Consider the following 25,523-nt stretch of genomic DNA (forward strand, 5'->3'; position numbering starts at 1 on the left):
TAAACTCTAATCTCATGGAATAAAAGAGGTACTGACAGTTATTCCATAAAATGAATACGTTTGGGTTTTGTGGAGTATTAAAATGGACTAAAACGGAACTGCTAACAAGGCAAAGAGGTCCCAAGTTCAAGGTCTGTAGTTCAACGGGACCAGCCAGGAAGGGACTTGATCCCATGTGAAGCGTAGTGGGGTTTATCTTACCTGCTCTGAATGTTCAAAACTCTTACTGTATTCAACAGAGAGGGTTTTATTAATTTTTTTCCAGTATAAAATGAAAATAATGACCAATTACTGCTGCCTGCCTGTAAGTTGCACTTCCAGAAATGAAAATGTAAATTGCCTTATTTTTAGGATGGTTAGAAATTGCCATATTCCGATACCTTCTCCAGAATACAGATAGCCTGAACCAGGAATCCAGAAATTGAGGATGACTCAGAATTAAAAATGAGTCAGTTATGCTTTATTCTGTTTAATTTCTTTGAACTACAGAATTAGAAGCACATAAAATGGTTACCTTAGGGTGCCTTTTCCTGAATTGTATAAATTCCCTTGCTGCACGTGACAGGGAAGAGGAGCAGCTTCAGAGGTCCCTGTAGCATGTGCAGTAGAGTGGCGGAGGAGATAAAATGAGAGTGATCTGTGCTCCCGAGCTACCTGAATGTCACGCAAGGCATTGCTGCGTGCACGCCTTCTTGTAGAGCTGATTTTGCAGATGTGGGGCCTGCCATGAAATCAGAAACACCGAGAAATATTTAACCTCGAATACCTTCAAGCAACAACTTTCTGTTTAGTTCCTGAAGAAGAGCTGGTGAATTTTCATTGAAAGCCATTAGACGGCTCACAGTGCAGTGTTCAGAACAAAATATTTCAGTATGGAGCAAGGGCACAGTGTCAGCTGCTGCTTGTTCTTCATCCTAATCCTGTTGTTTCGTAACTGCAGAGTTCAAAATCTTCACCCATTACTTTTCTCGTTCAATAGCAAGAAACAACCTTCCTTTCTTACAGTATCTCCTCCATTGTTGCTAATTTATCAAGACATTTGATATCTGTCAGCATTTTTGTCACTCTTGCAGCGTGTTCCTTGTCTGGTGTCACAGATGGGCTCTGTGCTCGCTGGCACGACCAGCCGTGTAGGTGGAGTATGTCTCTTAAAAGTCTCTCTCTTGTATTTACTGCATTATTAGGACATGAGGAATGGTCTCACATTGTGTCAGGGGAGGTTTAGGTTGGACATTTGGGAGAATTCCTTCGTGGAGCGGGAGCTCAAGCACTGCAGCAGGCTGGAGGTATTCAGGAGCTGCGGGGATGTGGCACCAAGGGGTATGGTCTAGGGATGGGTTGGGGTGGTGGTTGGACTTGATGAACTCAAACGTCTTTTCTGGCTTAGATGATTCCCTAATTATTGAGCCATGTCTGTTCTGCCAAGTACTGTCACAGCGTTAGTCAAAAATTTAGGTTCTGGAGAGACAGAAGGATGATGATAAAAAGCGTTTGGGTGATGGGGGGCTGAGAAGAGGGACTCGGGTGGTAAAAGCAGTAAGCGTGTCTTCCTGTTCTTCTCTGGTACTTGTTTTGGCTAAACTGATGTACTCCTGAAACGTAATTCCTCATCATTTTCTAACAATGCTCAATTTAAGTCACCGTTTGTTTCTCCCCTAAATGGTATTTTCTTTCTTTCCCATCTTAACTTTAGCTTCTGTGTTACTTTTTGAAGTAATGAGGAGAAAGCAAAGCAGTGGATCAGGCGTTTTCCAAGTCTGTGCTTCTGCAGATCGGTTTCCTGAGGGGAGAGCCATCTTTCAAGTGCTGCTTTCTTCAAGTGAAAAGGGAACAGTTCATCTTCATGCAGCGTGCTGCAGTAAGCATTGAAGAGCAATACAGTTACAAATTAAAATCAACTTCAAAGCTAATTTTATGATTTCATATCTAGCTCTTAATGAAGTTTTAGTTTCATGTCTTTACACCAAGCCTCTAATCTGGTCTGACCTCATCTGACTGAAGATGAGATTTTTTTCCACAAAAGTGGGTCGTAGAGTGAGTGCCTTTAGAAAGTTGCCTAGTCCGAACTCACCAAGTAGTGGTAAATCTTGCACTTCTTTTTTAAAGGTTAAATCTTTAATAATGCTATAGCAAAAAACCAAGTTATTTCAAAATTGAGTTCTTTCGGCTTCCAGCCTTTGTATCTTGCTGTGCCTTTCTCCGTGAGGATTGCAGGGTGGGTTGCTGTTTGTCATATTCACAAAGTATCTCTAGAAGTTGGGTCACATCCTCATCTTCTCCGTAATAAACTGTCTTTGCTCCTTTGACCCAGCATCACGAAGCCTGTATCGCAGTGTGACTGTTTTCTGAGCTCTTCCTTTGAATGCTTGCCAGTCCTTTGGCATCTTTGCAGGGTGGGTATCGGAACTGGACGTGAAGTTCTAGCTGAGAATTCAGCTTGGTTTGTTTCATAAACACTGGAAGATGGTGTCATCAGCCAAACCATTAATACGCCCTTGCCCTTGCACTGGCCGTCCACATGGAGATGATTCACTTCAGAGTGAAGCCTCTTCAGAGCCCTTTCTGGGTAGAAAGCATCCAAGTCCCAGAGGAGTAGCCTGTGTTCCTTCTGGAAGCACGGACAACTTTGTTAGGATTAAAATCATTTGTTTTCTTCAACCACCACTAGGTCATCACGGAGCGTTATTATTTCCTCTGCCAATATTCTGTCATCTTAAAAGTTTCTTTTTTTTATTATTATTATCTAACTTACAAAATTGCCAGGGCCCAGTTTGATACCAGCTCTTGCTTGTGTCACAGGCAGTAATACGAAAGCCTGCCATCCACTTGCTTTGCATAAGAAAGCAGTTTACCAGCTCTGGAAAAGATGAGGGGACTTTGGTATCCCAGGTGATTCTTCTTGCGGACAGAATGAGTCATCTTCATGTGGACTTCAACATGTGGGTGAGTGAATCATCAGGTGTCGAACAGATGAAGCTTTTCAATGGGACATGCACAAGATAGTGTTTTCTCACAGAGACAACTTGTACCTGTCTGAAGAAAGGAGCAGGGAGGCTGGAATAGAGTGACGTCGAGTGCCTTCGAACACGTTACCTTGGGAGCTGATCCATAAGCCAGCCCAGTGTTGCTTTTCACAGTTCTTTATATGATAGTGACCTTTAAAGTACTGGTAAGAGCAGCAGCTTTGGGAAAAATTGAATAATTGACCAGCGGTTGCACAAGAAACTGAGCACAAGTTTGTCCTTCTCACGTGCTTGCCTCACACTACAGACTGTAGGAAGGCTATGTAAATTGGTGCAGCACGTGACGATGACCCAGCGCGTGCGTAGAGCCTGGGGCTGGATAAAACCCGACCGCGTGCGTTCATCCGGGTCTGGCACAGGGCTGTGGCCAGCGCCTGCTTGGGTAGTAACCGCAGACTAAACTTGAGGATTGTCTCAGCTTTGCTTTCTTTTTTTTTTTTTTTTTTCCGGTAGCACATGGCTGAGTTCCATCATCCACAATCATGCTGTAGTTTTGGGTTTGACTGAGTTCTGAAAACTACAGAGCAAAACCATCTTGCTGTTATGACAGATTGGGGATAAGAAATGAAGCACTGCGTTTATGTGTGAACATGCTAGGTAAGTAGGGTTTAGAGCTTGAGTCAAAACTTGCCATGGGTTTACATGAAAAGTCTAACAATCATTTCATGGAACTTCAGTTAAGCTTTAATTTTGTAATAGTGCTTTGAGCTCAGGGAATTTTCTTACAGGTTTCATTATAAAGCATTTCTCAGTGGGCTTTTTTAAAGGGTTTTCAGGAGGTACCAGTAATTACAGACGTAGAGCCTTACATGGACAGAATAATTCTCTGAGCAGTGTAATATTTTTTTTTTATTCTATTTTTTTATCTCAGGGCTGCAGGCTGAAAATACATGTACTTTAGTCACCAAAGCAAACTTGAAGGGAGGTAAATTCATTCATTGCAATTAAAGGTGCAGATGCTTTTAGGATCTGACCAAATAGCTGCAAGTAAAAAGCATCTTCTTCATTCCTACTTCTGAATATGGATTTCGTAGAGTGGAAGGGTTGAGCACCAGAAGTGCAATAATAATAAAAAAACCAACACCACCCCCACTCTTCACACCCACCCCTTCCCAGCTGTCTAGCTCAGTAACTTTCACACCATGGTTGCAAGGCCAGAATGATTACAAATTAGGGTTAGCACAAAATCTAGCAATTTGAACGTTTCTATAGCATTTTACTGTAACGTAGAGGCTAGAATTTCTCAAAGAACAAATCCGACAAAATGCACGAGGGCAGGGAGTTCACGCTTTTTTTTTTAAACAATTCACTGCAACAGAAAATGGAATTTCTTAACCTTGTCTTTCAGGCAAACCGAATCATGCTTCGTCCCCTTGCACTTTGCCACCACGATTGCCATCTGTTAGGCACTCCTGCATCCTAGGATCATCCTCATTGCCTTTCCTTCTAGGAGGAGGTTGCAGGACATTCAAATTGTTCCATATACAATACAAAGACCCTAAACTTTTGATTACCGCGTGGTTCCTGGCCCTTTTTCTAAGTGTTCTTAGACAAGTCCCCAGGTGCTGATGACCAAATTATGGGAGCAGCAGAGTATGTTAAACCTTTCTAAATCTTACCCTGTGCAGAGGCTCTCGGAGGGCTTATTTTCAATTGTGGTGGAAGGAGCGTGCCTGGTCTTCACTCTGATTTTTAACTTCAGCATAGATCCCTCTAATTTAGTTACCCCAAGGCTGAAGCATACTGCTTTTTAGGATTGCAGAGGAGCCATTAATGGAAATTGGTTGAGAGTGGGAGTGCATGCATGTAGAAAGTGTGTATAAAAAGATAAAGATGAGCCTCTTGCTTGTGATGTGCTTAGATCAAAGCCAACAGCACGTACCTAACTTTACTCGAAGGTATAGGAGAGAGCTGCTGTGCTCTGAATAACAGCTGCCACCACAGCCTTCAAGTCAGGAAAGCTTTTGTGGTCCTCAGTAATGTGCAGCTGATTCTTAAAAGTGCGTGTTTTCTCATCTGTATACAGTGATGTACAACTCCAGGTATGGATCAGGGGCTTTGCCTTGATTGCGACATGAGATAGATGGTTTTCAGGTATCCTTACAGGTAGTATTAAATCATGGTATTTGCAGTAATTGGGGATAAAAGGTAACAGTCCGAATTTCAGGTCTCTAGTGCATGAACCCATGCTCTGGCCATCGTTGTCTTTGCTTATATCTGCAAAGGCAAAATTGTAGTAACGCAAAAAGAGTGTTTTTCTTCATGGCAGTGTTAAGAGGTAGTGTATCGAAGAATAAGTAATTGCTGCAAAATAATCTGTATGGAAATAAGGTACATACCAGTCACAGCCTCCATGCTTGCTGCCCTGTTCTTAAAGGAGGTGTGAAAGCTGTGAAGGCATCCTTCAGGATCTGGGTAAAGCATTCATACTGCACTTCTCTGTGCCGGAACACCTCAGTGTATATTAAGAGAAGTCAGAGTTCATGCCCCAGGGAGATGTCATAGTTCCCCCAAGAAATTCAGCGTCAGAAACCCAAACCAATATACAGACAGAAATCAGATGACTGCCATCCTAGGTCTAATAAAATCTACTTTGATTGAAAGTGTGGTGTGATAACTTAATGGCTTTTCTTCTTTTTTCTCCTTTTGATGCACAGTGTGTGTTCAGGACTGTGGGACAGGGAAACTTGTATTCTGCCCAGCACTTCTACTCGGCTCTTTTTCCTACTCTTGCTGTGCTCCATGTGGGAGCTATCCCTGTTGCGAATACACTGCGCTCCTGGTAGAAAAAAAGGCTAAAATTCATCTTTTAATTTATTTGTCCTCTCGTTTGGAGAGAGCAACTAATGTGATTTCGTATAATAAAACCAGCCATGTGAGAATCCACAGAGGTGATTTTCTAAATTTAAGGTTTCCCTTGAATTTTTTATCACAAGTAGATTGGATTACTATAGGCTGTGTCAGTGTGAGTCACTTGTAAGTGCCTGCTAATCCAATAAACCTGAGTGGTTTCTTATGGAAATACTATTTTCTGATTTCTATTTATACTGTGGTCCTGGCCTTGCTGAATCCCCACTGACTTCACTGGAAACATCTACATGGAAAAAACTCGTCTAACTTCATATGGTAATGGACATCACCACGAATCAGTAAAACGAAAAATAGCCTCGAGTAATTAGTAAATGCTTTAAAACAAGTTATTTCCCTCAGTTTTGTTCTGTATTTTGTAGCATTTTAGGCTGAGAGTAAAAACAAGCTAGAGAGCTTTTTTTTTATTTGGTTTGTGTGGAAGGTGGAACAGCGTTGATAGGTTTTCACCCTGTCCTACAAATTCCAGTGGTTTTGTTCCTCTTGTTGCCACTGCCCTACTTTGTGCTGGTGCGGTGCCCTTGGATCGCTGCGTGCTGTGCTGTCCTACCCCGAGCACTCTCAGCCCTGCTGAAAACTGCCTAAAAAAACGGAATAAAAAAGCAGCCGCTTCGAAATCATGACTTCAGCCTTTTTTCCCTGTTTAGCTTGAGCAGCAGCTGGTATTACGAGACAGCAGAATGCAAATACTTGGCTATTTTTCGGGATTTATCTGAAATTAAAAAAAAAAAAAGTGATGAAGGCAGTTTTTCCAACCTGAGATAAGTTATACTTCTCTTCCAGAGCAGCAGGAGGGTCTCACAGTCTTAAAAGCCAGCCTCTAAGCCTGGCCTGTTGCACAATACCAGGATCTGTATTTGCGAAATGGATTTCTCCAGTGCTGAGCGGGGGAAAAAATAAACGTACTGGAAGCAGTTTGACAAAATTCAGCATTTGGGACATATGCAGCGCTGCTGATAACCTTAAGGCACCGCAATTTTCATAATGTTAAATTTACATGCACGTACCAAGTTTCCAAATACCATCCTCCTCTGTCTCTACTGGCGCGTGTTATTGTGCATGGTGTGAGGGCTGGGACGCTCAGCTCCCCTGAATTTTTGACGTGTTAAGACAGAATTTGTAAATGTTGGCTGCCTACTTGATCACACACGTTTGTGACGGTTATTGAGCCTCTGAAATAAACACTGCCTGGGGAGTCGGATCTGTAGCTGGGGAGACGTGAAGCTCTAATCTTTATTTTGCGCGATAGATTCTGCTAGTAAATGTTGCACGGCATTTGGAGAGACAGTTCAATACTGAGATTATAGATCTGTTAGTGGTGGTGGTTTGTTAGTAATAGCTCCAGATCCTGAATTAGATCCTTAATTAAGATTTCAGGTAATCTTACCACTAAGCATCCAGTCTCTCGAGCAGATACTCAACAGAGTAAGAGAATGCATGGAGGCCTGAGAGTTAATGAAGAAGCTAGAATAAAAGCACAAGAGAAGAAGGAAAATAAAGCAGAGAGATCTGTCTTCATGTGTTGAGCACAACTGAATAATATAAAAGCATATCTGATAAGGTAAATATAAAATCTGAAGTACAAAAAGACTGATAACTAATGTTAGTGCCAGCCTCCGTCTTGCCACAGAGTGATAGTAGATAGTGCACTAAATAAATTGATGAGCTTAATTATATTAAATTGCGGGTCTTCTGAAGGATCCGAAACCCCTTTGGAGTCACCAAGGGAACAATTTTGGTAATTAACGGATTTCAGTTTAAAGAATAAAGTTGTGATGTTTCTGCGAGCGGTACAAGCTGTGGCATTCCGCTTGAAAACATTACTCACGGGCAGGCTGGCAGCGAGGGTCAAAGGCAAAACTTACTCAACACACGGACAGCTGAAAACGTAAGAATGCCTAAATAAATATGTTTATTGCAGGGGCTTGAGCCGGGGGAGGTTAGGTGGATTCGGTTTATTGCTGAATCTGACACCAGCGTTGCATCAGCTGGGCTGCGGAGCGAGGTCAATGCCCAGGCAGATGTGGAGGGAGAGGTCTCGACCTGAAACAATGTGCTCTTCCCTACACGCGTCTTATTTCTAAAACCAGCTTCTGTATAATAGGAAAGTTAAAAATAAGCTTTATTTTTTTTTTTAGAAGCGTGCCCTGTGCCTGGTCTGTGGACCAGAGGACAGCCCCTAACTCTGCTTCTTTGGTAGGTAGCTGCTGCTCTGCATAGGGCTTTCTTTTGGGAATGGGACACCACCAGTGCCCTTCAGGTTGTTCTCTTGTTTGTAGACAGCAATGCAGGAACACATTGCCAAGAACTGGGTTTGAAAGTTGTCCTGTTCCCTTCCGAAGGCATACACTAACCATAAAGCCTGAAAATTGAGATTATTAGTTGTTTTTTTTTGGTGGTTTATGACTTGTTGCACTCCTGTGGAGGTGGTCAGCTGCAGGAGAGGGGAGGAAGGCTCTCAGCCCAAATTTTCCACGATGTGGTGATGAGGCACTGTCCCAGGGTACAAGATCAATGCCATCAGTCTGTCCGAAGCCTTAAGCCCAGGTTTCCTGCTTCTGCCGTGACTGCAGCTCTTGGGCTGTTGCAAATCAGGCAATTCATCTTCCTGTTTGTGGGGAGCCTGACTCCCACGAACAGGCCTTTTTTATTATTTTCCTGCATTCTTAAAAACAGGGCAATTGTACCAGCTTGATTAGAGGCACTTGAATTGATTCTGTTGAAGTTGGGTTGTCAAGAGGTCTTCAGACACCCCTGTCCCTCTGCGCCCATGCAGGGATTGAAAAAACTCCCTCCCGAGGGGAGCGGAGGGGCAGGCGCTGAGCTCTGCTCTCTGGGGACAGCGACAGGACCCGAGGGAACGGCATGGAGCTGGGACAGGGGAGGGTCAGGCTGGGGGTAAGGGAAAGGTTCTGCCACCCAGGGGTGGTCGGGCACTGGGACAGGCTGCCCAGGGCAGTGGGCACAGCACCGAGCCTGCTGGAGTTCAGGGAGTGTTTGGACACTGCTCTGAGACATAGGGTTTGGTTTTGGGGTGGTCCTGTGTGGAGCCAGGAATTGGACTTGATGGATCCCTTCCAACTCAGGGTATTCTAGGACTCCCTGACTCCATGATTTCACGCTGTTGATGGAGTATTTGGGAACATGAATTACACTGAGAGTGGAGCTGCTATTACATTTGTCTGGGTGAGTTGCGTGGAAGGAAGAAGCTGATGATAGGTGAGGGAATGGCTTGTGCTTCAAGGGAGGGAGGAAATCCTCTTTTTTTCTGTCCAGGGTTCCACCTGCCGTATGTTTGGGCTGTTCCCCACCCACCAGAGGGGTTCGAGCCCTTCTGACAGAGCATACGGTGTTTATTTTTCTGAACACAGAGCATGCTCTCTGATTTCTTACTCTCCTCCCATGGAAAAAAGCGGTGCTGTGAGATCAGCAATTACCTTTCCCCAGTACTGTATGTTCTCTAAACGCAGGGTTCAGTTAAGAGGTCAGTTCGACAACAACTAGAAACTATGGCTGTTTCCAAAGGCTTCATGCAAACCTGCTGTTCCTGTAAGCACTATGTACTCGAGTAGAATGATATATTTTCTTCCAAGTGCAAGAAATCCATTTTATGTGCTGCTTTGTGAGAAAGATTTGTTATTGGCTGTTTATCAAACAGCGAGAGCGCTGCGGAGAGGGGAAAAGAACGTAGTGGCAGAAGATGTTTTAGTAGCTAAGTACCGCTTCTCCCGCAGAAGAATTGTTTTCAGGACACAAGGTTGTTGATGGGGTTCCCAAGTGAGTATGTGTTTCCTTTCCTCCTCCTTCATTTGTCATTAATCAGTAAGGTGGGAAGACCTCGCTTTGTACTCGAGTCGTTTTCGTGGAGTTGTGGCAATTCTTCGTGGGTTGAAAAAATAAATAAATCCAACAGCAGTAACCCAAACACAGCGGCTTGTGCTTTAAACTGCAAGCTCATCTCACGCTGTTGAGATGTGAATTGAAATTGTGGGCACAGAATTCTTCCTCTGTTTAGAATACATTTTTTGTATCTGCTAATGACATATTGTCATGCAAATGAAGTTGAAATAAATTAAAGGAAATAGTTTTCCTCTAAAGTATACTCAGCTGTAGGACTCCATAATGGAGATCTATTTTCAATTAGAGTTTGGAATTTGGAATAAGAAGCCACTGAACTAAACATAGTTGCCAATTTTGAAGGGACATAGCTAGCATAAAATCACACCCATCTCCAAAATATGTTGATCTATTTAAAATCTGGAGGAGTATCATGAAATCTGTGGTTTTACTTTGTATATTTGATTGTACTTGGAATTTAGAAATTTTTTTTCTGGATTTTTTCCCCCCTCACAACAGCATTTTGAGAACAGAAACGTCATTTTTTTAAAACCACAAATATTGGCTGTGCATTTTAGAGGCAAGCAAAAATAGTGGCCAGGGTCATTAGTGAAAAACACACTCCATAAAGCTCTATTGTTGCTTTGCTAAATTTAATAGCTTGAGGTTTAATGATGTCCCTTTTAAAGGAGTTAGACAATTGCGTACATCCTAATGATGCATGTATGCATTTCATATTGAGATTTTAGAACCTCAGCTGATGACGGCAGGATTGGGAAAACATTTCTTCTCATGCACAGTTGCTTGACGAATTAATGAGATGGATACTCTGTTTTCTTCTGAATGCATCGTTGGTTATATTTTTTGCTGATGCTGAAGGTTGGGTACCTTGTGCTAAGATGAACGTGCAGCTGCTGTTGTGAACCATTGCTAGTTTTATTTTTATATACGTTTGTCCATCTAATTCTACTGTGTGTTTATGAAGACCGTACTTTCTTTATTGATTTCAGAGAGAGCAGTATGACAGTGTGAAAACTAAGACGTTAGGGTGACCAAGGTAATTGCTGCACCTTCTCCATATCCCGTGGCTTTGTAACTTGTAGGTAAGGGGAGTGAAGGAGCCAGACAGATCTGTGGCATTTTTGTGTCCCTTCCTCATACCCTCCTGGCTGCAAACTTTTGAACAGAGCCAGGGCTCTTCCTGGCATCCTCCTCTTTCCATCTCTCTCTTCTTGGTGCTTGTGCATCACCATTTGCAGCAGACTAAGAAGCGTGCTGACCTTGAGTGATGAGATGTCTTCGTATTGCATTTTCCAGTACATCCTTTGCTGTTTAGTTACTCATTGTCTGGAACCTACCAGTTCTTAGGGAGGTTTGAATAGCTCTTCCAGGTCACTACGTGGCATGGTAAAGGGAATGAGGAATTTTTTTTGCTGGTTCTGCTAAAGGTTTACTAATTGTGTGGCTAAAGAGAGAATGTAGCATTAGAGCATTCTTTTTGAGGACAATACTCTGAATAACTTTACTTCATACATTTCTTCTTTTTGTTCCATTTTTTTTGGTTGCTTGCTCTTTTTAATTTTAATCTTCAGAATGCTTTACAAACTATAAATGAATTCCCAGTAAGGCATGGATATACTTTGTGTTTTTACAGATGTGAATCCAAAGCACAGAGCAGGACGTAGTGGCCAACTTCAATTCAATGCCTGTTGCAGTGTGTTGGGGTGCCTACAGCATAAGGCTAGCAAGTGTGACCCCAAAATGAGGGAAAATTGCCACCTTTCCAGAGTCATGGAATGTAACGTGATTCAATATAGCTATCTTGGAGTGATTAAATCCCTTTTTACTTTTTTTTCCTTTTTTTTTTTTCTTTTCCCTTCAGTTTATCCCTGGTTATAAGGAGTTTCTTTGGCAAACTCAGAATTTGGCATTGTTGACTTTCTTTGGTGGCATGCTCAAATCATGAGGCAGTCTCCGCAGTTCATCTTGGTAGAGCAGTCTCGTAGCAGAAATATTCTGGCAATCCAGTCGGAGAAATAGAAATGAATGATGGAAATTTTTTTTCCATTGCTGAGTAAAAGCAAACAGTAAGCTTCAAGCATTAATTAGCAATATAATAAGAAACCTCAGTTCAAGTAAATATTTTTTTAAACAGAATTTGTCTATTTTTTTGTGTGTTGCAGAAGAAGAAATGGTGACCGAGCTGTGCAAGTGAACCAGGACAATCCAAAAAGTAAGTCAGTCAAAGAAGACTGCTTAGTTTGATTGTTTATTAGACTAGAGGACATCTGTGCTGTAAGACGTGTATTTAATTGAGAAGATAATTAGTTTTCCTCCTTTCTTTGACTGTGAGTGTAGTGTGTGACTTTGTAGAGTTGTTTTGGGTCAGCTGGTTTGAAGCCATGTTGCTCAGGGCACGTTGCACTTGGTCGGTTGTTTCCCTGCCTTCCTCATCACTGCTCAAGATCGTGTCCTGTAATTGTGTTGCTGCTGCTGTTAGAGCCGTGGTGGTCCGGTGATGTGTGGAGGAGGTCTGTAGGGAAAGGCGTTGTCTCTTCTTAGGCTGTTTCTGATGAAACTTGAGGAGTCAGAGCAACCTACAGGTACACAAGAAGGGCTAGAAAGGGTTTTCGGGTTACGAAAGCTTGGTAATATTCTCCGTAATACCAGTTGGTGTAAGGAAAGTTTTAATCTTCCTTTCAGGCTGCTGAATATTTTTGAATATATTGAAAACATTTATTTGGAGTACTGTATGTGTTTGTGGTTTAGCACAGGAGTTTCTTCCACTTTGGTCAAGAAAGACAAACGTTTTTCAGTGGTATTTCAGATAGCAAGCCTTACAGCTCATCTTTCTGATTCACTTGCAGTAGACACAGGCAGACTTTTAAGATGTGTGCTCTTAACTGTCTTGAACAGAGCAGGTACTGTGTGATAAGAACATCTATGCTGCAGTTGTAATAACAAAACCTAATATTATTCTGAATTTGGTTTCGCACAGGCCTAGTAAGTGAATTCATTAAATGATTACATGAGGTTTTCTGTGTATTGTTGAGTCAACTTTAAATTATCCATAAGTCTGCAAAATGCATCTCAATGTGCTTGAGCAAAGGATGAGTATGTTCTTAACGCATAGGTTTTGATACTATTGATGCCTCCAGTTTGTCAAGCAGTCTGTATGTGTGGTGCTTTATTGATCCTTTCTCTATCACTTGCATGAATATCATTTTAATTAATACCTGTGTCCTCGTCTTGTCTGAAGTGTAAGTAATCTTACAGACTTGCTTTTTATAGACACTTTCTATTTAAAAAAAAAAAGGTATTAAAAGTGGTAGAACATGTGTCAGACATATGCAATTCCTTCAGCATCATGTTTTCCACACTGATTTAATAGCTATTGAATCTCTTCAAATATTCTTATTTCCAAGACCTGTTTTGCAGTAATAAATCTTCTTGGCTGTAAAATTCTTGAAATGATTCAGGAGGACAATTGTTTCTTTAGCACATTCCTGAAGAGATCATAGTTAAAAATGGAAAGGTCCTTAACCAGGTCACTTTTTTCCTTGCAGTGCATGTAGCCAGTGCTGAAAATTACAGTTAATGAAATTGCCAGTGTTTGTCCTGGTGAACCACTATTTGGCACTGATGCTCCTTCCTGTAAATTACAGAGAGAAATCAGGCTAGTAAGTTTTGTGTTGGAGTGCCATACTGAAATGCATTGAGAAATGCCCAGCCACATAAAGCTGTGGCATGGCTTGAGGCAACTCTTTGTTGTAAAAAGAAAAAAAAAAAAAAAAAGAAAAAAAAAATCTGTCTTGAAATTGATATTGAAAATATTAATGAAATTGCTAGAGACTTATTAATTTCCCTGAACGTTTGCACATGAGGCTAGTGGATGGGCTGGGGAACACAGTAGGTTTTTTGAAACAGAGGATAAGAAAAAAACCGCTCAGGGTTGTTGTTTTTTTTTTTTTAAAAAAAAAAAAAAAAAAAAAAAAAAACACCAAACCTGCTCAGAAAAAACCTGCTCAGGGTAGTTTTTAACGTCTTCCTTCCATACAGCGAGTGCCATGCATGGGGGTTCTCAAGTTGTATGGAAGCTGCATCAACAACGAGTACATGGTCTGTTGTGTTGCCAGCTGGTATTTCTTTGGGTTTGCCACCGGATTATCTTTTGGAAATAGCAGGCCCTTATGTAGGAGAAATCCCAAATGAATTCTGCAGTCCGTGATGTAGGTTGTATGCCTGACAAGTTACTAAATTACAAGGGTGATGAAGTTGTGCGACCTGGTCTGCTGGTCCCCAAAGGGTGAACAAATGTTGTGTAATCTGTGTGGCTTTCTGACAGCTGGAGAAGGCTGCGAACATCAACCATTAGTTCCTGGGAGCGGAAGGGAATTCAGCCAGCAGCCCCTAATGAGCTCTACGTGTTGCCTTTGCCAAGGGAAGCTGTTGGGTAGCTCATGGGGAACACGACGTGTGCCAAGGCAAGGGAGACGTGTGTGTGTGTGCCAGAACCGCACAGCTGGAGGATCTTCCTGGGTGAAAACACAGGTTACGCTGCGAGATACAGAATTCCTTGGTCAACCGTGGTCTTAAAATCTGTCGCTTTCTGAAGCACTGTGGTGTTTTTTTCTGTTTGGTTAGCTGGACGGCAGGTGTTGGGATCGCCCTCCAGGTTGTTCAGCTCTGAGGAAAGCAGTAAGTTCTAGGGTTAGTTCCTCCTTGGACATTTCCTTAAAATACTCAGGCTTTGGCACCGGAGATACTTGATCCTCTTGAAGTACCTTAGGATAGAAATAAGACTTTTCAGCTCCCCCAGGCTTTTTAGCAGATTTGTGTATGAAATCTCCTCTTACCATTGTTCTGGAAAAAGGGGTCTGGTATCCACACTATCCTCACCTGCCAGGCAGAGAGATTTCCATATAAACAGAGCGTTTTAATCAGGTGCTTTTACTGCAAGGTTTTCAACCTTGTTCTTCATAATAGCACCCATGAATATAGCAGAAACTTCTGTTAGTCACTATAGAGATAACCTCTGCGCTTAAGAGGTGGGCTTGGGGATTACTTCTGCACTGTAGGATCTCAACAAGAACGCCTTATGTCATTCCTGTTAATGTCTTCTGGAAGAAAAGGTAATGCTAGGAAGCATTTTACACGTGGGTGTGTATGCACAGACACTTTTAGAGCTGGCGGGATTCTTAGCTGCCTTAGTCCTGTTGGAACTGTTGGTTGTATAGAGACCGGGGCGGTCTAACAAATGGACGAGGTGATGGGAAGGTTTTTACTGGCAGTTCAGGTCCTGCTAACTTGTGTGCCTTTGTGAAAGCCACCGAGTCGTGTTCCTCGTTCCTACCTGTGAAGTGAGAGGATTGTACCTACTTCAGAGTTCGGGCACCAAGGCACATCTTAGTATTTTGACTCTTCAGAAACAAGAGCCTAATACCTGATCTCAGGAGAAAGCCCAGTCCTTGCACATGTGCGAGCAAGCAGGTTTCCTGGACCTCTCCATCTGGTAGCTTAGGGCAGGGAATGGCAAGGAGGCTTTGCAGAGAAGAGAGAAGTGCAGCCAGCAACCGTCCAGAAAACCATTTTCCTCTTCGGCTACCACTTTTCTTCTTCGGAGGTCCACTAGCGTATGTGGCGTAAAAGGAGACCAAAACCACAAAGAGGTCAGTGCTTGGATGTGTGCGAAGTAGCCATTAACACAGGCAGTGAGTATTCAAAAAGAAACTCTTCGTTTGACAGTGCAGTCTTCTAGATGACTTGTAAACATAAAAACACACCATGTTTTTAAAAGAGCACTCTTAATTTCTGTCAGATGTGAAAGTACCTGCAAGTTTAATGTGTGTGCCTGCTAGGAGTTACCAGATTGGTGTTTTATGAGCTGTCTGGGGTACGGTGGCTTCATATACAAAACCCTGGCACCGCCATGAACACTGGGAGACGTATATGAGCTTTGCTGTGTGCTTTGGGATCTGTGGTGCTGAGAGCACTTCACAGTTTAGGATTCCCTTTGTGCAGCTGTGTTCTGGGCTACAGGAGGCCCCAGGGAGCAGACCTCTTAGCTTCTTTTGCCCCTTTTTCCATAGTGATGCAGCTGTTACAAGAAAGCATTCTGGAAACTAACATCCCTCCAAAAAAAGGGGGGGGGGGGGGGGAAGAAAAAAAAAAAAAAAGCATCATCCCAGAACGTATGCATCTGTGTTATCAAGACCTGACTGATACGTTCCCAAACTAAGTGGTACACGGCACGTGTTCCTGCTCTCCCCACCTCTGCCTGTTGATCAGTCTCCCTGGTAGTCCCAAACCTGCAGTTTCCTGAAGACTCTGGGTGTTTGAAATTGGAAGACACCCGGCAGCAAAACCTTCTCCCCATTTTTTTTTCTTCTTTAAGTGAGTCACTCTACAGAAAGGATGAAAAGCACTTGGTTTCAGATCTCTGTTTAAGATCTAGAGTTTATGTAGAAATTCTTTTTTCCCTGCTTTGCAAGCTAAAATTGTGCATGGATGGAGCAGTTGGGTGACCAACTTGTAGCAGTGCTCCCTCAACTCTCAGGCAAATCCATGCACACACAGACACACAAGGAGTAATGAGGAATTTAGCATCCTAAATAACTCTCGTTTCTCGTTTTGTAACCTGTGGGGCGTCTTGATGCTGGAGAAAGTGAGCAACAGGCAGAGGACAGGGTACTGATCTTTTTAAACATTTTTCTCTAGAGATGCAGGGTGAAAATACATCTTGATTATACAAATATTTTTGCATTGGTAATACTTTTTCTTAGCATGAAACCCAGAGATTAACAAATCATTTTTTGACTTGATTTAGATTTTATTTTCCCCTAAGTGAGGCTAGTTTCTATAGCTCAGGGGTGGGAACCTATATATCCTACAGGCTATATATGACTCACAACTGTTTCGTACAGCCTACTATCACTTTACTTTTTCACGTTATACAGAACAGTACTGACATGGTTGCTAACACATGGCCGTGGCCTGCCAAATATGTTTAAAAACCTTGGCCCTTAGCTAGAAACAGATTTCCCTGAAGTTGCTAAAAATTGTTGTCACAACCTGTTTTCACTTGCAGGCACCAAGTGTCGGTGAGTCCCACTTGCTTCTAAGCCAGCCTGGGATGGATAGGCTGAAGGCGCTGCTCCTGACATCTAGGCTCCGAGGGACGCAGGCTGTGATGCCTGGTGGGTTGGAGCTCCGAAAGCACTGATTCAGCATCCTTGAGCTTGCAGTTTTGCATACCGTATTTATAGCAAACGACACTGTGTGATCTGGGCTTTGAGTTTTGCATGCAGATAGCAGGGGGAAAAATACATCTTCATAGGAAAAGACAAAACAAGGATTTTCTCTTCAAAACTCCAAGTTGTTCCAGGCATGGGAAGCGATGAACGTGCACTCCTCTCTAGTTTTCAGCATCTTTTCTGTGGGGCTGAGGTCTGTCTCTTCTGTAGAAGAATGCCTCTTCCCTTCCTCCCTGCTGCCCCGGCTGCTGGGCTGCACGGCACATGCCCTTTCTCAGGAACTCATCCTTAGCTAACTGGCCCGGAGGTCTGGGCTAACAGGCTGGAAAATTACAGCCAGCTCCGTCAGCCTTCCAGGAGGAGAGCTGCTGGTCCTCGGAGGAGGGCGATGGCTGCGTCAGGCCGTGCTGATGGGCTGCTGGCTTTCTTCCACTGGTGTCTGTGCCTGCAGCGTCTTCCAGCCCTTTCTGCACGGGGCAATCCCAGCAGAGGCTGAGCTCGGACGAGGCAGGTTGTTCCCACACGTGCAACCAGCCCCCATCAACAGGACGAGGGGGCGCAGAGGATGCAGCAAGGAGAGGAAGAGGAGGCTCACATCTCGCTGGGTGTATCTGTCACAAGTCGGTCATGGAGATTTTCCTCCTGTCTTCCAGGTTTAGATGTGTGTACGTGAGAATTTAAGTATTCCAGATGGCTTTTAGAATAAAGGTCTTAACGTTGCCTATGTCCATACGAAAAATAATTTGCCTTTAGATTCCAATTTAGGATTATTTTCCCGTTCTTGGTTTCCAGCTACTGAATCTCATGTATCGTGTGCGTATAGAAGAAGAGAGAACTGGTGAGATGATGTCACAAACGACAAAAATCTGCAGAGATGCCGCTCAGAATTAACACTTAAAACCCTGGAAAACCTTGCTGCTGTAGTGCATATGAGAATTTTTAAAGTACCGTTTGCAAAGGCTGTGAGGGTAAAGCCACGGAGCCTGGATACGTGCATTCTGGTTCTACTCCATCTGTTTTGTAAGCTTGGAGAAGTTGCTTTGCAGTTCCCTGCTTCGGTTCTCCTGTCAGCAGCGTGCTTTACTTGCTCTTGATAAAGCACTTCAGAATAAAACCTTGAATTGGTATTGTTATGGACTGCCATAAACTTAATTAAAATCCTTTTCCCTCCTCACTCATCCCCTCCCAAGATGAGAACAAGCAGCCTGTTCTTTTCCAAGTGGTACGATGGACTGATGTGCTGCAGCTGCTTAAGGTTAGGCTTTACCTGATCCCTTCTGCTCTCCAGACACCCAGTGAGCAGCTTCAGATGGAGAAAACCCTTGGGTTTCTGGCATCTCTGATTCTTTTGGGGCACGGTCTGGCACGAGACGTTTCCTTGGTCATTTTACATAGCAGGCTGGAGTTCCCAAACATCCTGGCATGGGTCCGTGCAGGCTGCTTTGCCTTAACGCTGGCTGATCTTGCCTTGAGTCAACCAGAGGGCAGTGTATCATGGCCAGATGGCTTACCTACAGGCTGGCGGTGAGTGAAACATCGTTTTCAGCGCCTCAGAGCACTCTGTCAGGCTGTTAGAGCCCATCAGCACCCTTCCTCGGGGCAGAGGAGCCAATGGAGCCACACCGACCTGCCCTTACGCAGCTGCGAGTACGGATCTCAGTGCGGAGAGAAGCTCTTGGGCTAAACCTGCTGCTGGCGAGCACGTGAGAAGTGAATTCAAGCGGGCATTAAGCTCTGGGGGTGCAGGAAAACCCATGGATTTTGCACAGCTAAGCGTTGTGGAAGCAGTTGAGCTCAACAGACTTAAATCTCCACGCTTGGAAGAAACAAACACCCATGCTAAGGTGCAGCCTTACTCAGTGATCCGCCACTCGTGTTCTCCACTAACACTACCGGTGTCCTGGCCAGATCCCCCCGCAGGGAGCTGAAAAAGTGGGTTATATGAAAGTAAAACTCTTCAGGCTTTTTGTTCTGTGCTGATGCCTCAGCCTTCCTGCAGCTGTGCTGTGCCAGCATCTGCGCTCCGTATCTAGAAGCAGTGAGCGCACTCTGAAGGGTGGCTGCTGGGCGTTGCTGTGCTGCAAGGGTGTTAAAAGCCTTGCGGTGTGTACAGAGGTCAGGTGTAAGTTGCTTTAATTAAATGTAAAAGCTGCGTGCACGTTGCAGAAGAGGACAGACAGGGATTCCCTCCGCTGACTTGTCCTCTTGCTGTCCGGATTTCTTTGCTGTTGTCTCCCCTCTCACATACTTGGGCAGAGAAGTTTCATCTTCTCCCTCCCATGCTGTTACAAACGGCATCTGGCTTTGGAGACGCAACAAATCTGGGATGTTTTCTGCTGTCGAGAAGCCATTCTTGCTATTTGGTGCCAGAGCCATCCTCGTCCTTCCTGAAACACGCACCTAGACAGCATTTATTTCAGTCAGGAAAGCAGAATTCCCATCCTGTGGGAGGCTTCTCCGATCTGATTTTTATTTTTTGAATTACAGAGCTTGGACTACCCACCCCAGGGCTGGCAGGCGGCCGGGCAGGAAGCTGGACAGACTGGCCTGCCGGCCAATCTTGTTGCCTTTTATAGAGCATTTTGATGAAATCAGCACATTTCCATGCAATCTGTGTTTTGCAACATAAAGATTGTTGTGTTGGGAAGGGTTTTGGGGCAGCTCTAGTTGTAGTCTGCAACTCGCGTCTTCTGGGAAGCTGCAGACCAGTTTTTATTTGTTACTACAGACAACCTCGTGAGAAGAGAGGTTGTGGTTCTGTGGAAGAAAACCCTCCTAGAAGGATGTTCTCAAGCCAGCACGAAGGATTTCCCTCTGCATGTCAGTGCTTAGGTAGGTGAGCTAGAAGCCAGGGGCCTCGTGTTCCCTATCCACGTCTCACTGACAGCAACTTTCTGACAAAATTGCTACCAAATGTTGTGTGTTTTCTTAGAGCAGTTTACGTTGGGTGAAATGCAAGCCGTGCAGGACACAGCTCTCTTACTTCTGGTGGGGCCAAGTGCTGAGCTGAGTGTCAGTGGCACAACCTTTGGGAGAAGCCCGTTAGGTGGGGAGGACACCAGCTACGCTCCATCTACACCACCTATTCCTGGTGCTCGGTCAGGACGTTAGCTGTGCTCTTGTTTCACAGATGTCCCGAAAATAGAGCATGGCACTGTGATGCACATCTTCGGAGCAGGTTGTTTTGTGTCTTCAAGCCATGCTGGTGATAAACTGGACCTGACTCTTCATCCTGCTCAAAGCAAGACAGCGATTGGAGTCAGGTCAAGCTGCTCTCAGGGCCTTTACTACTTGAACATCTCCAAGAACTGAGAGCTGATGGCCTTTCTGCCCCCTTCTTCCAGTGTTTGCTCATATCTGTGTTGGAGAATTTTCCTTGCACCTGATCAGAATTTGCCTTTCTGCAGCTCGTGGCTGTGGCCGCTTGCCATTTGGCTGCGTGGGGCTGAGCAGCTGCAGTTCCTCAGGAACCCCCTGCAGGTGAGCAGGGCTGGGAGCGAGCATTTTGTGCGAGGCTGTGAGTGGTATCCAGGAACCCTCCTTCCGTCACTCTTCCACTCCATCTCTTCCTCTCTCTGGGCGTGGAAGTGCTAAGGAGAAGCAGGACGTGGATTATCAAGATACAGCCGTGTTACTGACTGACTGTTGACTTTGGACTTCTTTAGCATCATCCCAAACTCCTTAAATCCACCAGTGTGAGTGATCCAGGTATCTTACACTTAAAACAACTTGGACTGATCTTGAATGTATTTTCTTTTGCTTGCTTCTTTTCAGTAAATGAATCTTCCTCCTTGGAAGATTCTTTGCATTTTGAGGTTGTAAGCTGTCAGTGAGTCACCAATTAGCAGCTCAGTGTAAATAATTTCAAGTGAAATCATTACTTGTTAACTTACGTAGTTGGTGCGGTCAGAGGAAACATGAGGGCAGCCTTGGCTCTCTGGAGGAGCTCATGTTGTAGAGGATTTTGAGTGCGTCCCGAGAATGGACTGGTTGTTTACACAGATGTTACAAATCGTCCATACCATTTCAAATGAGTCGGTCTTGCATGGAATTCCATCCGTTAAGGAGTGATATATTTGAACATGGGATGACTTTATCTGCTTTTCTTGTTGCCTGTTGAAGCTCTGGTATTTGCACAGTCACAGCCTGAAAGCTGTGTGTGTAAATCCCACCAGAGGGGAACCTAGAAGATAACCAAGAACACCAGTAAAAGGAAGGAATAGGGGAACTTCACCTTCCTGTAGTCAGTCTGTACAGGTTTGGTGGTTCTTGTGTACACAGTGTAACTTCCCTGGAGCCCATCCAGATTCACAGAGGGTAAGTCACTCTGCAGAAATCAAAGGAGGTATAATCTTGTAAAACTTTTATAAAAGGAAGGTTTTTGCATTTCTGTCCAGAAGCTGCCTAAGCAAACATCTAATATTGACTTGATCTCTTAGTCTGATAGCCTGCCTTTGACTTGGAGTGCGAAACTTAACTCGAGCTAAATGAACCATACCTTTTTTTTTTCTTTAAGCATTTAGCATCTTCCTTAGAAAAGCATGTAAGCCAGGTGCTCCTGTCTTAGCAAAAGCTAACAATTTAAACTCCTCCTGTGCTTGCTGTTTTCTCCCAACTTCTCCTCGAGTGGTCAAGGTGCATAGGGAACTAGAGGGCTGCTAACATGGCTGCTAATGAAATAAAATGCAGTGAGATTCAAGAGGTTGCAGCCTGCAGGAGTCAGCTCTGCAAACTGTTTTTTCCATACCCAAGAAACATGAGTCAGATTTTGCAAAGTGAGTCAAATCTATCTTCAGATTCATTTGAAGGCGCTGCATTGGATGTAGAATTTGAAACAGTATTATGCATAGAAAGGGCTCATTAAACTGATTGAGTTTGCAGTATTCCCTTTGAGTGGGAGGGGGGACGGAATGGATGAAAGTGACGGGGAAATGTGGAAGGAGGTTCGGGTGTTCCTCAGTCCCCAGAAACGTGAGCAGTCCTCCTGCAGCCTGGAGGAAATAGAAAGGTGATCCTTTCTTCTGTGCTCCTGGGGGCACTTCCCAGGGCCTGAGAGATGGTTATTAATTGAAGTTTGCTTATCCTCGCTGCTGCTGCTGATCTGTGGTTGGTCTCCAGCCTGAGAGCAGCACACGAGGGTGCGGGCGCTCCCTGGGCTTTCACATTCTTCTGCCAGAAGCCTACTGGAGACGTCCTTGGAGATCCAGACACAAACCCTGGCCCACAAGGAGGGCAGTATCCGCCTAACACCTTCGTTTAAATAAATTAATTTCCTTTTGTTTTGCACTTCTTGCCTTTATCTTCACCTGGGTAGTGTTCCTGCCCATAAAGCTGTCCTCTTGGGTCAAATGTGCTGGAGCTGCAGCCCTTGGACAGGATGTGACTCCTGCATGTTTTGCTGGCTGTGTCATGCACAAACACTCCCTTTCCTCTGGAGGAATTAGATGACAATTAAACTTGGAGGCACAGTCACCTTCCAAGTCTCGGTTTCTTCTCCTCTGTTCCCATGTTTCACCCTCCCTCTGAGAAATCTCTCTTTTTTGATCGTGGATTTCGACCAGGAAACAAATTTGATGGCTCCATTCTTAACCGTTGGTCTTTGACTGGCTACAATCAACATCCTAATATTGTGCTGAGAAGGGTGACTAATACCTCCTGTCTGCCTTACGTCTTGAATGAACTGGTAGACAGGCATGAGCTGATTTTTTCCTATTCTCGCGTGTAACCAGCTTAAAAAGAATTCTTTAGACTTAACTTTTCTTCCACAATTTTTGGTGGGGACCCTGAGCAAGCGGGTGACGGAATTCAAGTGCAGCAGTACAGAGAGCATCTCTGCTGGCGCTCGGTGGTGGTATGAAGATGAGCTGGCAGCACCAGACACACGGGTCCCTGATACACAAGGACTCTGGCTGCTTTTAATTCTGCTCATAACTTCAACACCCCTGAGTTGTCCTCACTCTGAACGAGGGACGTTGTGCTTGTAGCCACGTCCTGGTTCTAGGTTGTTCAGGTCCTCGTTACCTTTTGTAGAAGTTCCTGCTTTATAAGAAGGTGTAGGGGACTGGGATTCAGGAGCCCTGCAGCAGTCTTTGTGCTTATTTCCACACCTCCACATCTCCTCCAGTTTATTTTCTGCCAAAGCGTTGTGAGTTTTGGTGCAGCACCTCTCAAGCACCATAAATAAAAACCCAAAATGAAACAAAACAGTTTTAATAAGCCACAGCTACTAGTATATTTAAGCAGAAGGAGGTGGTTGGTTACCTTGCCCAGCACTGCTCTTTGTTGCGCCTCCTGCCAGGAGCCTCGGAGATGCCCTGAACCACAGCTCGGTGCATCTCCAGCCACCGTTCCTGGCTGCACGGGCATTGGTCGTGGTCAGGGACACAGCATCTTGCCTGCAGCCTCTCTCCTTCACAACTGCTGCTCTCATTTTACTCCTCGAGGTTTTACTCGTACCCTTTTGGTTCCTTTTCCTCGCAACATGGGTACGTGACTCCGTTACCACTCTGCAGCTCCAAGTCCTCCAGTGACTTCTGAGTTAATTACCAAGAGGCTGAGAACAGCAGGTTTGGGATTTTTCATGCAAAGACCCCTTTCGGAGAGGTTCTGCATGCTGCTTGGAGAAAGTAGTTGTTGCCTAAGGGAATTCAGAAGTCTGCTTCACTGTCCGGCTGACCTGCAGAGCTGCTTCTCCCTCTGATGTTTATGTAAAATTTTATTTCTAAGGAATTTAACAAGATTCACCGTTGGCAGTTATCTCTTTCTGATAGCTGCTCAAGAACAGAGTTTAAATTAAGCCTGTAATTTCATGCACCTTTAGCTGAGTAAAATAAACCCAGTTCTGCTAGCAGCTACCTCCCCAGTAACGTAGTCACTGTTGGATGGGAGCAGTCTCCCTGAAAGTCCTTTGTATGTAGGAATGCTGTACGCCATCCCCTGCACATGGTTGAGGATGCCTGAGTCACTCCGGTGAAGACAGATTTCTAAATCAGCGTCCACTTTTGCTCAGGATTTCTAAAACAGAACCGCTTCCTGAACAGTGCGATAAACAGCTACATTTTTTTTCGTAATTATTTTTGTTTTGGTTTTGAATCTTTCTTGGGGTTGCTGCCACACATGCCGGAGGCAGATCTGGCAGTTTCAAAGTACTGGAAAATCCCTGAGGATCTGGTAATTAAAGTACAGAAACCCCACGTTGTGACCCACCAGCCATATTTTCGGCTACATCCAGTATCTCAGCTATGCACGTGACGCGTGTCCCGCGTTCTGGTCAGACTGTGCCTTACCGCTGAGCTAACACACAACTCAGTGATAATTATTTTAACATTTTATTACTTCCTAGATGCCAGCACAATAGCTGGATCTGTCGTTCTCCAACACAAAGTTATATTCCACTGAAACACTTGACCGTGTCACCAGGACCCTGTAAGAGATTCACCCCGTCGATTCATAGCTTGCTGCTGCACAGTGCAAAATCCAGACGGTGCTGCTGACTCTGGCCTAGTAAAATGAATTGTCGTTACGGTTTCCCTCTCTGCACGTGTAATGCATGGGTTTTTAGCAAGCCTTTGTCAAAAGGGAATAGAGTCCTTCAGTATTTAAAAGAGGTCATCTTATTAAAAGCGAGCTTGTACCGCAGAGCCATTTTTTTTCTTCTCTTTTCCATTTTTAGGTCAGATGATTCAGGCTTTCCTCCGTGCTTTTAACCTTTTGCCATCTGAGCGAGTTGTTCGAGGGACAGCGATGCTTCGAGGCCATTACTGAAAAAACACTGCCTTTGATAGGGTGGTTCTGTTTCACTGTCTTTTTCTCCTGTAGTGTTTGCTCTTAATTTCTTATTCCTCTGTTGTTTTCCATTTTTCCTTAGCACTGAGCTAGCATCATCCTAATGAATGCTCCTCTTGTGTTTTTTAACCTCTCACACTTCCCTTTTTAGCATAAAAGTCCATACAGGAGATGGGGGAGGAAAAAAAAAAGGTCTACAGCTCAACTAATCTACCAGCTTTTCATGGAAATGTATACAGAATTGCTAGTAACAGAGAAAAAAAAAAACAGAGCATTTTAACACTTCTCATTCTCCTTTGAACAGAAATTTCCATAGCTTGCTGGATGTTACCTCCTTGCATTTTGTCCTTCAGATAACAAAATGAGCGTATGCTTTCATAAACTTCCTCTGTGAAAGGCAGGAGAGAGTTCCTGATGCACTCGGAGCTTGTCCTGCCTTCTACATACTTAAAATAGATTTAAAAATATCGGCAGGAGCGTGTAAGTCTGCAAGCGTACATAGATCAAGAACAGGTAGCTGGATTGCTGGAGACAGTGATTAGAGAAGGGGTGGCAGAGCTGTGTTGAAAAATATCCTGCAGATGGATCGTGTCGTTCTCGTCCAGTGCAGGAATTGTGCACCGAACAGACCTTTGCTGAAACAATGGCTGCGTTTGAAAAGCAGAGGCTAAATTCTGGTGTTAAAGTGGCTTTATGTCTTTAAAGGGACCTGATATTTTATTTTGTTTAGCATGGGGTAAATCTCTCAAAGGCAGTG

At 44.1% G+C, this 25,523-nt stretch overlaps 1 protein-coding gene and 1 long non-coding RNA gene across 2 annotated transcripts in view; both read left to right on the forward strand.

The window, feature by feature from the left end:
* Positions 1-25,523, forward strand: part of LOC118249468 (uncharacterized) — a 118,527-nt gene that overhangs the window by 51,403 nt on the left and 41,601 nt on the right. Inside the window, exon 4 of the mRNA XM_050708069.1 lies at positions 11,912-11,961. Within this exon, the coding sequence (XP_050564026.1) occupies positions 11,912-11,961 (50 nt within the window). The remainder of the gene's footprint in view (positions 1-11,911; positions 11,962-25,523) is intronic.
* Positions 15,061-17,705, forward strand: LOC126913143 (uncharacterized). Its single transcript, XR_007707724.1, has 2 exons — positions 15,061-15,397; positions 16,816-17,705. It is a non-coding gene; the product is annotated as an uncharacterized LOC126913143 (long non-coding RNA).

Source organism: Cygnus atratus, chromosome 1 (assembly GCF_013377495.2).
Source record: "Cygnus atratus isolate AKBS03 ecotype Queensland, Australia chromosome 1, CAtr_DNAZoo_HiC_assembly, whole genome shotgun sequence".
Lineage (NCBI taxonomy): Eukaryota > Metazoa > Chordata > Aves > Anseriformes > Anatidae > Cygnus > Cygnus atratus.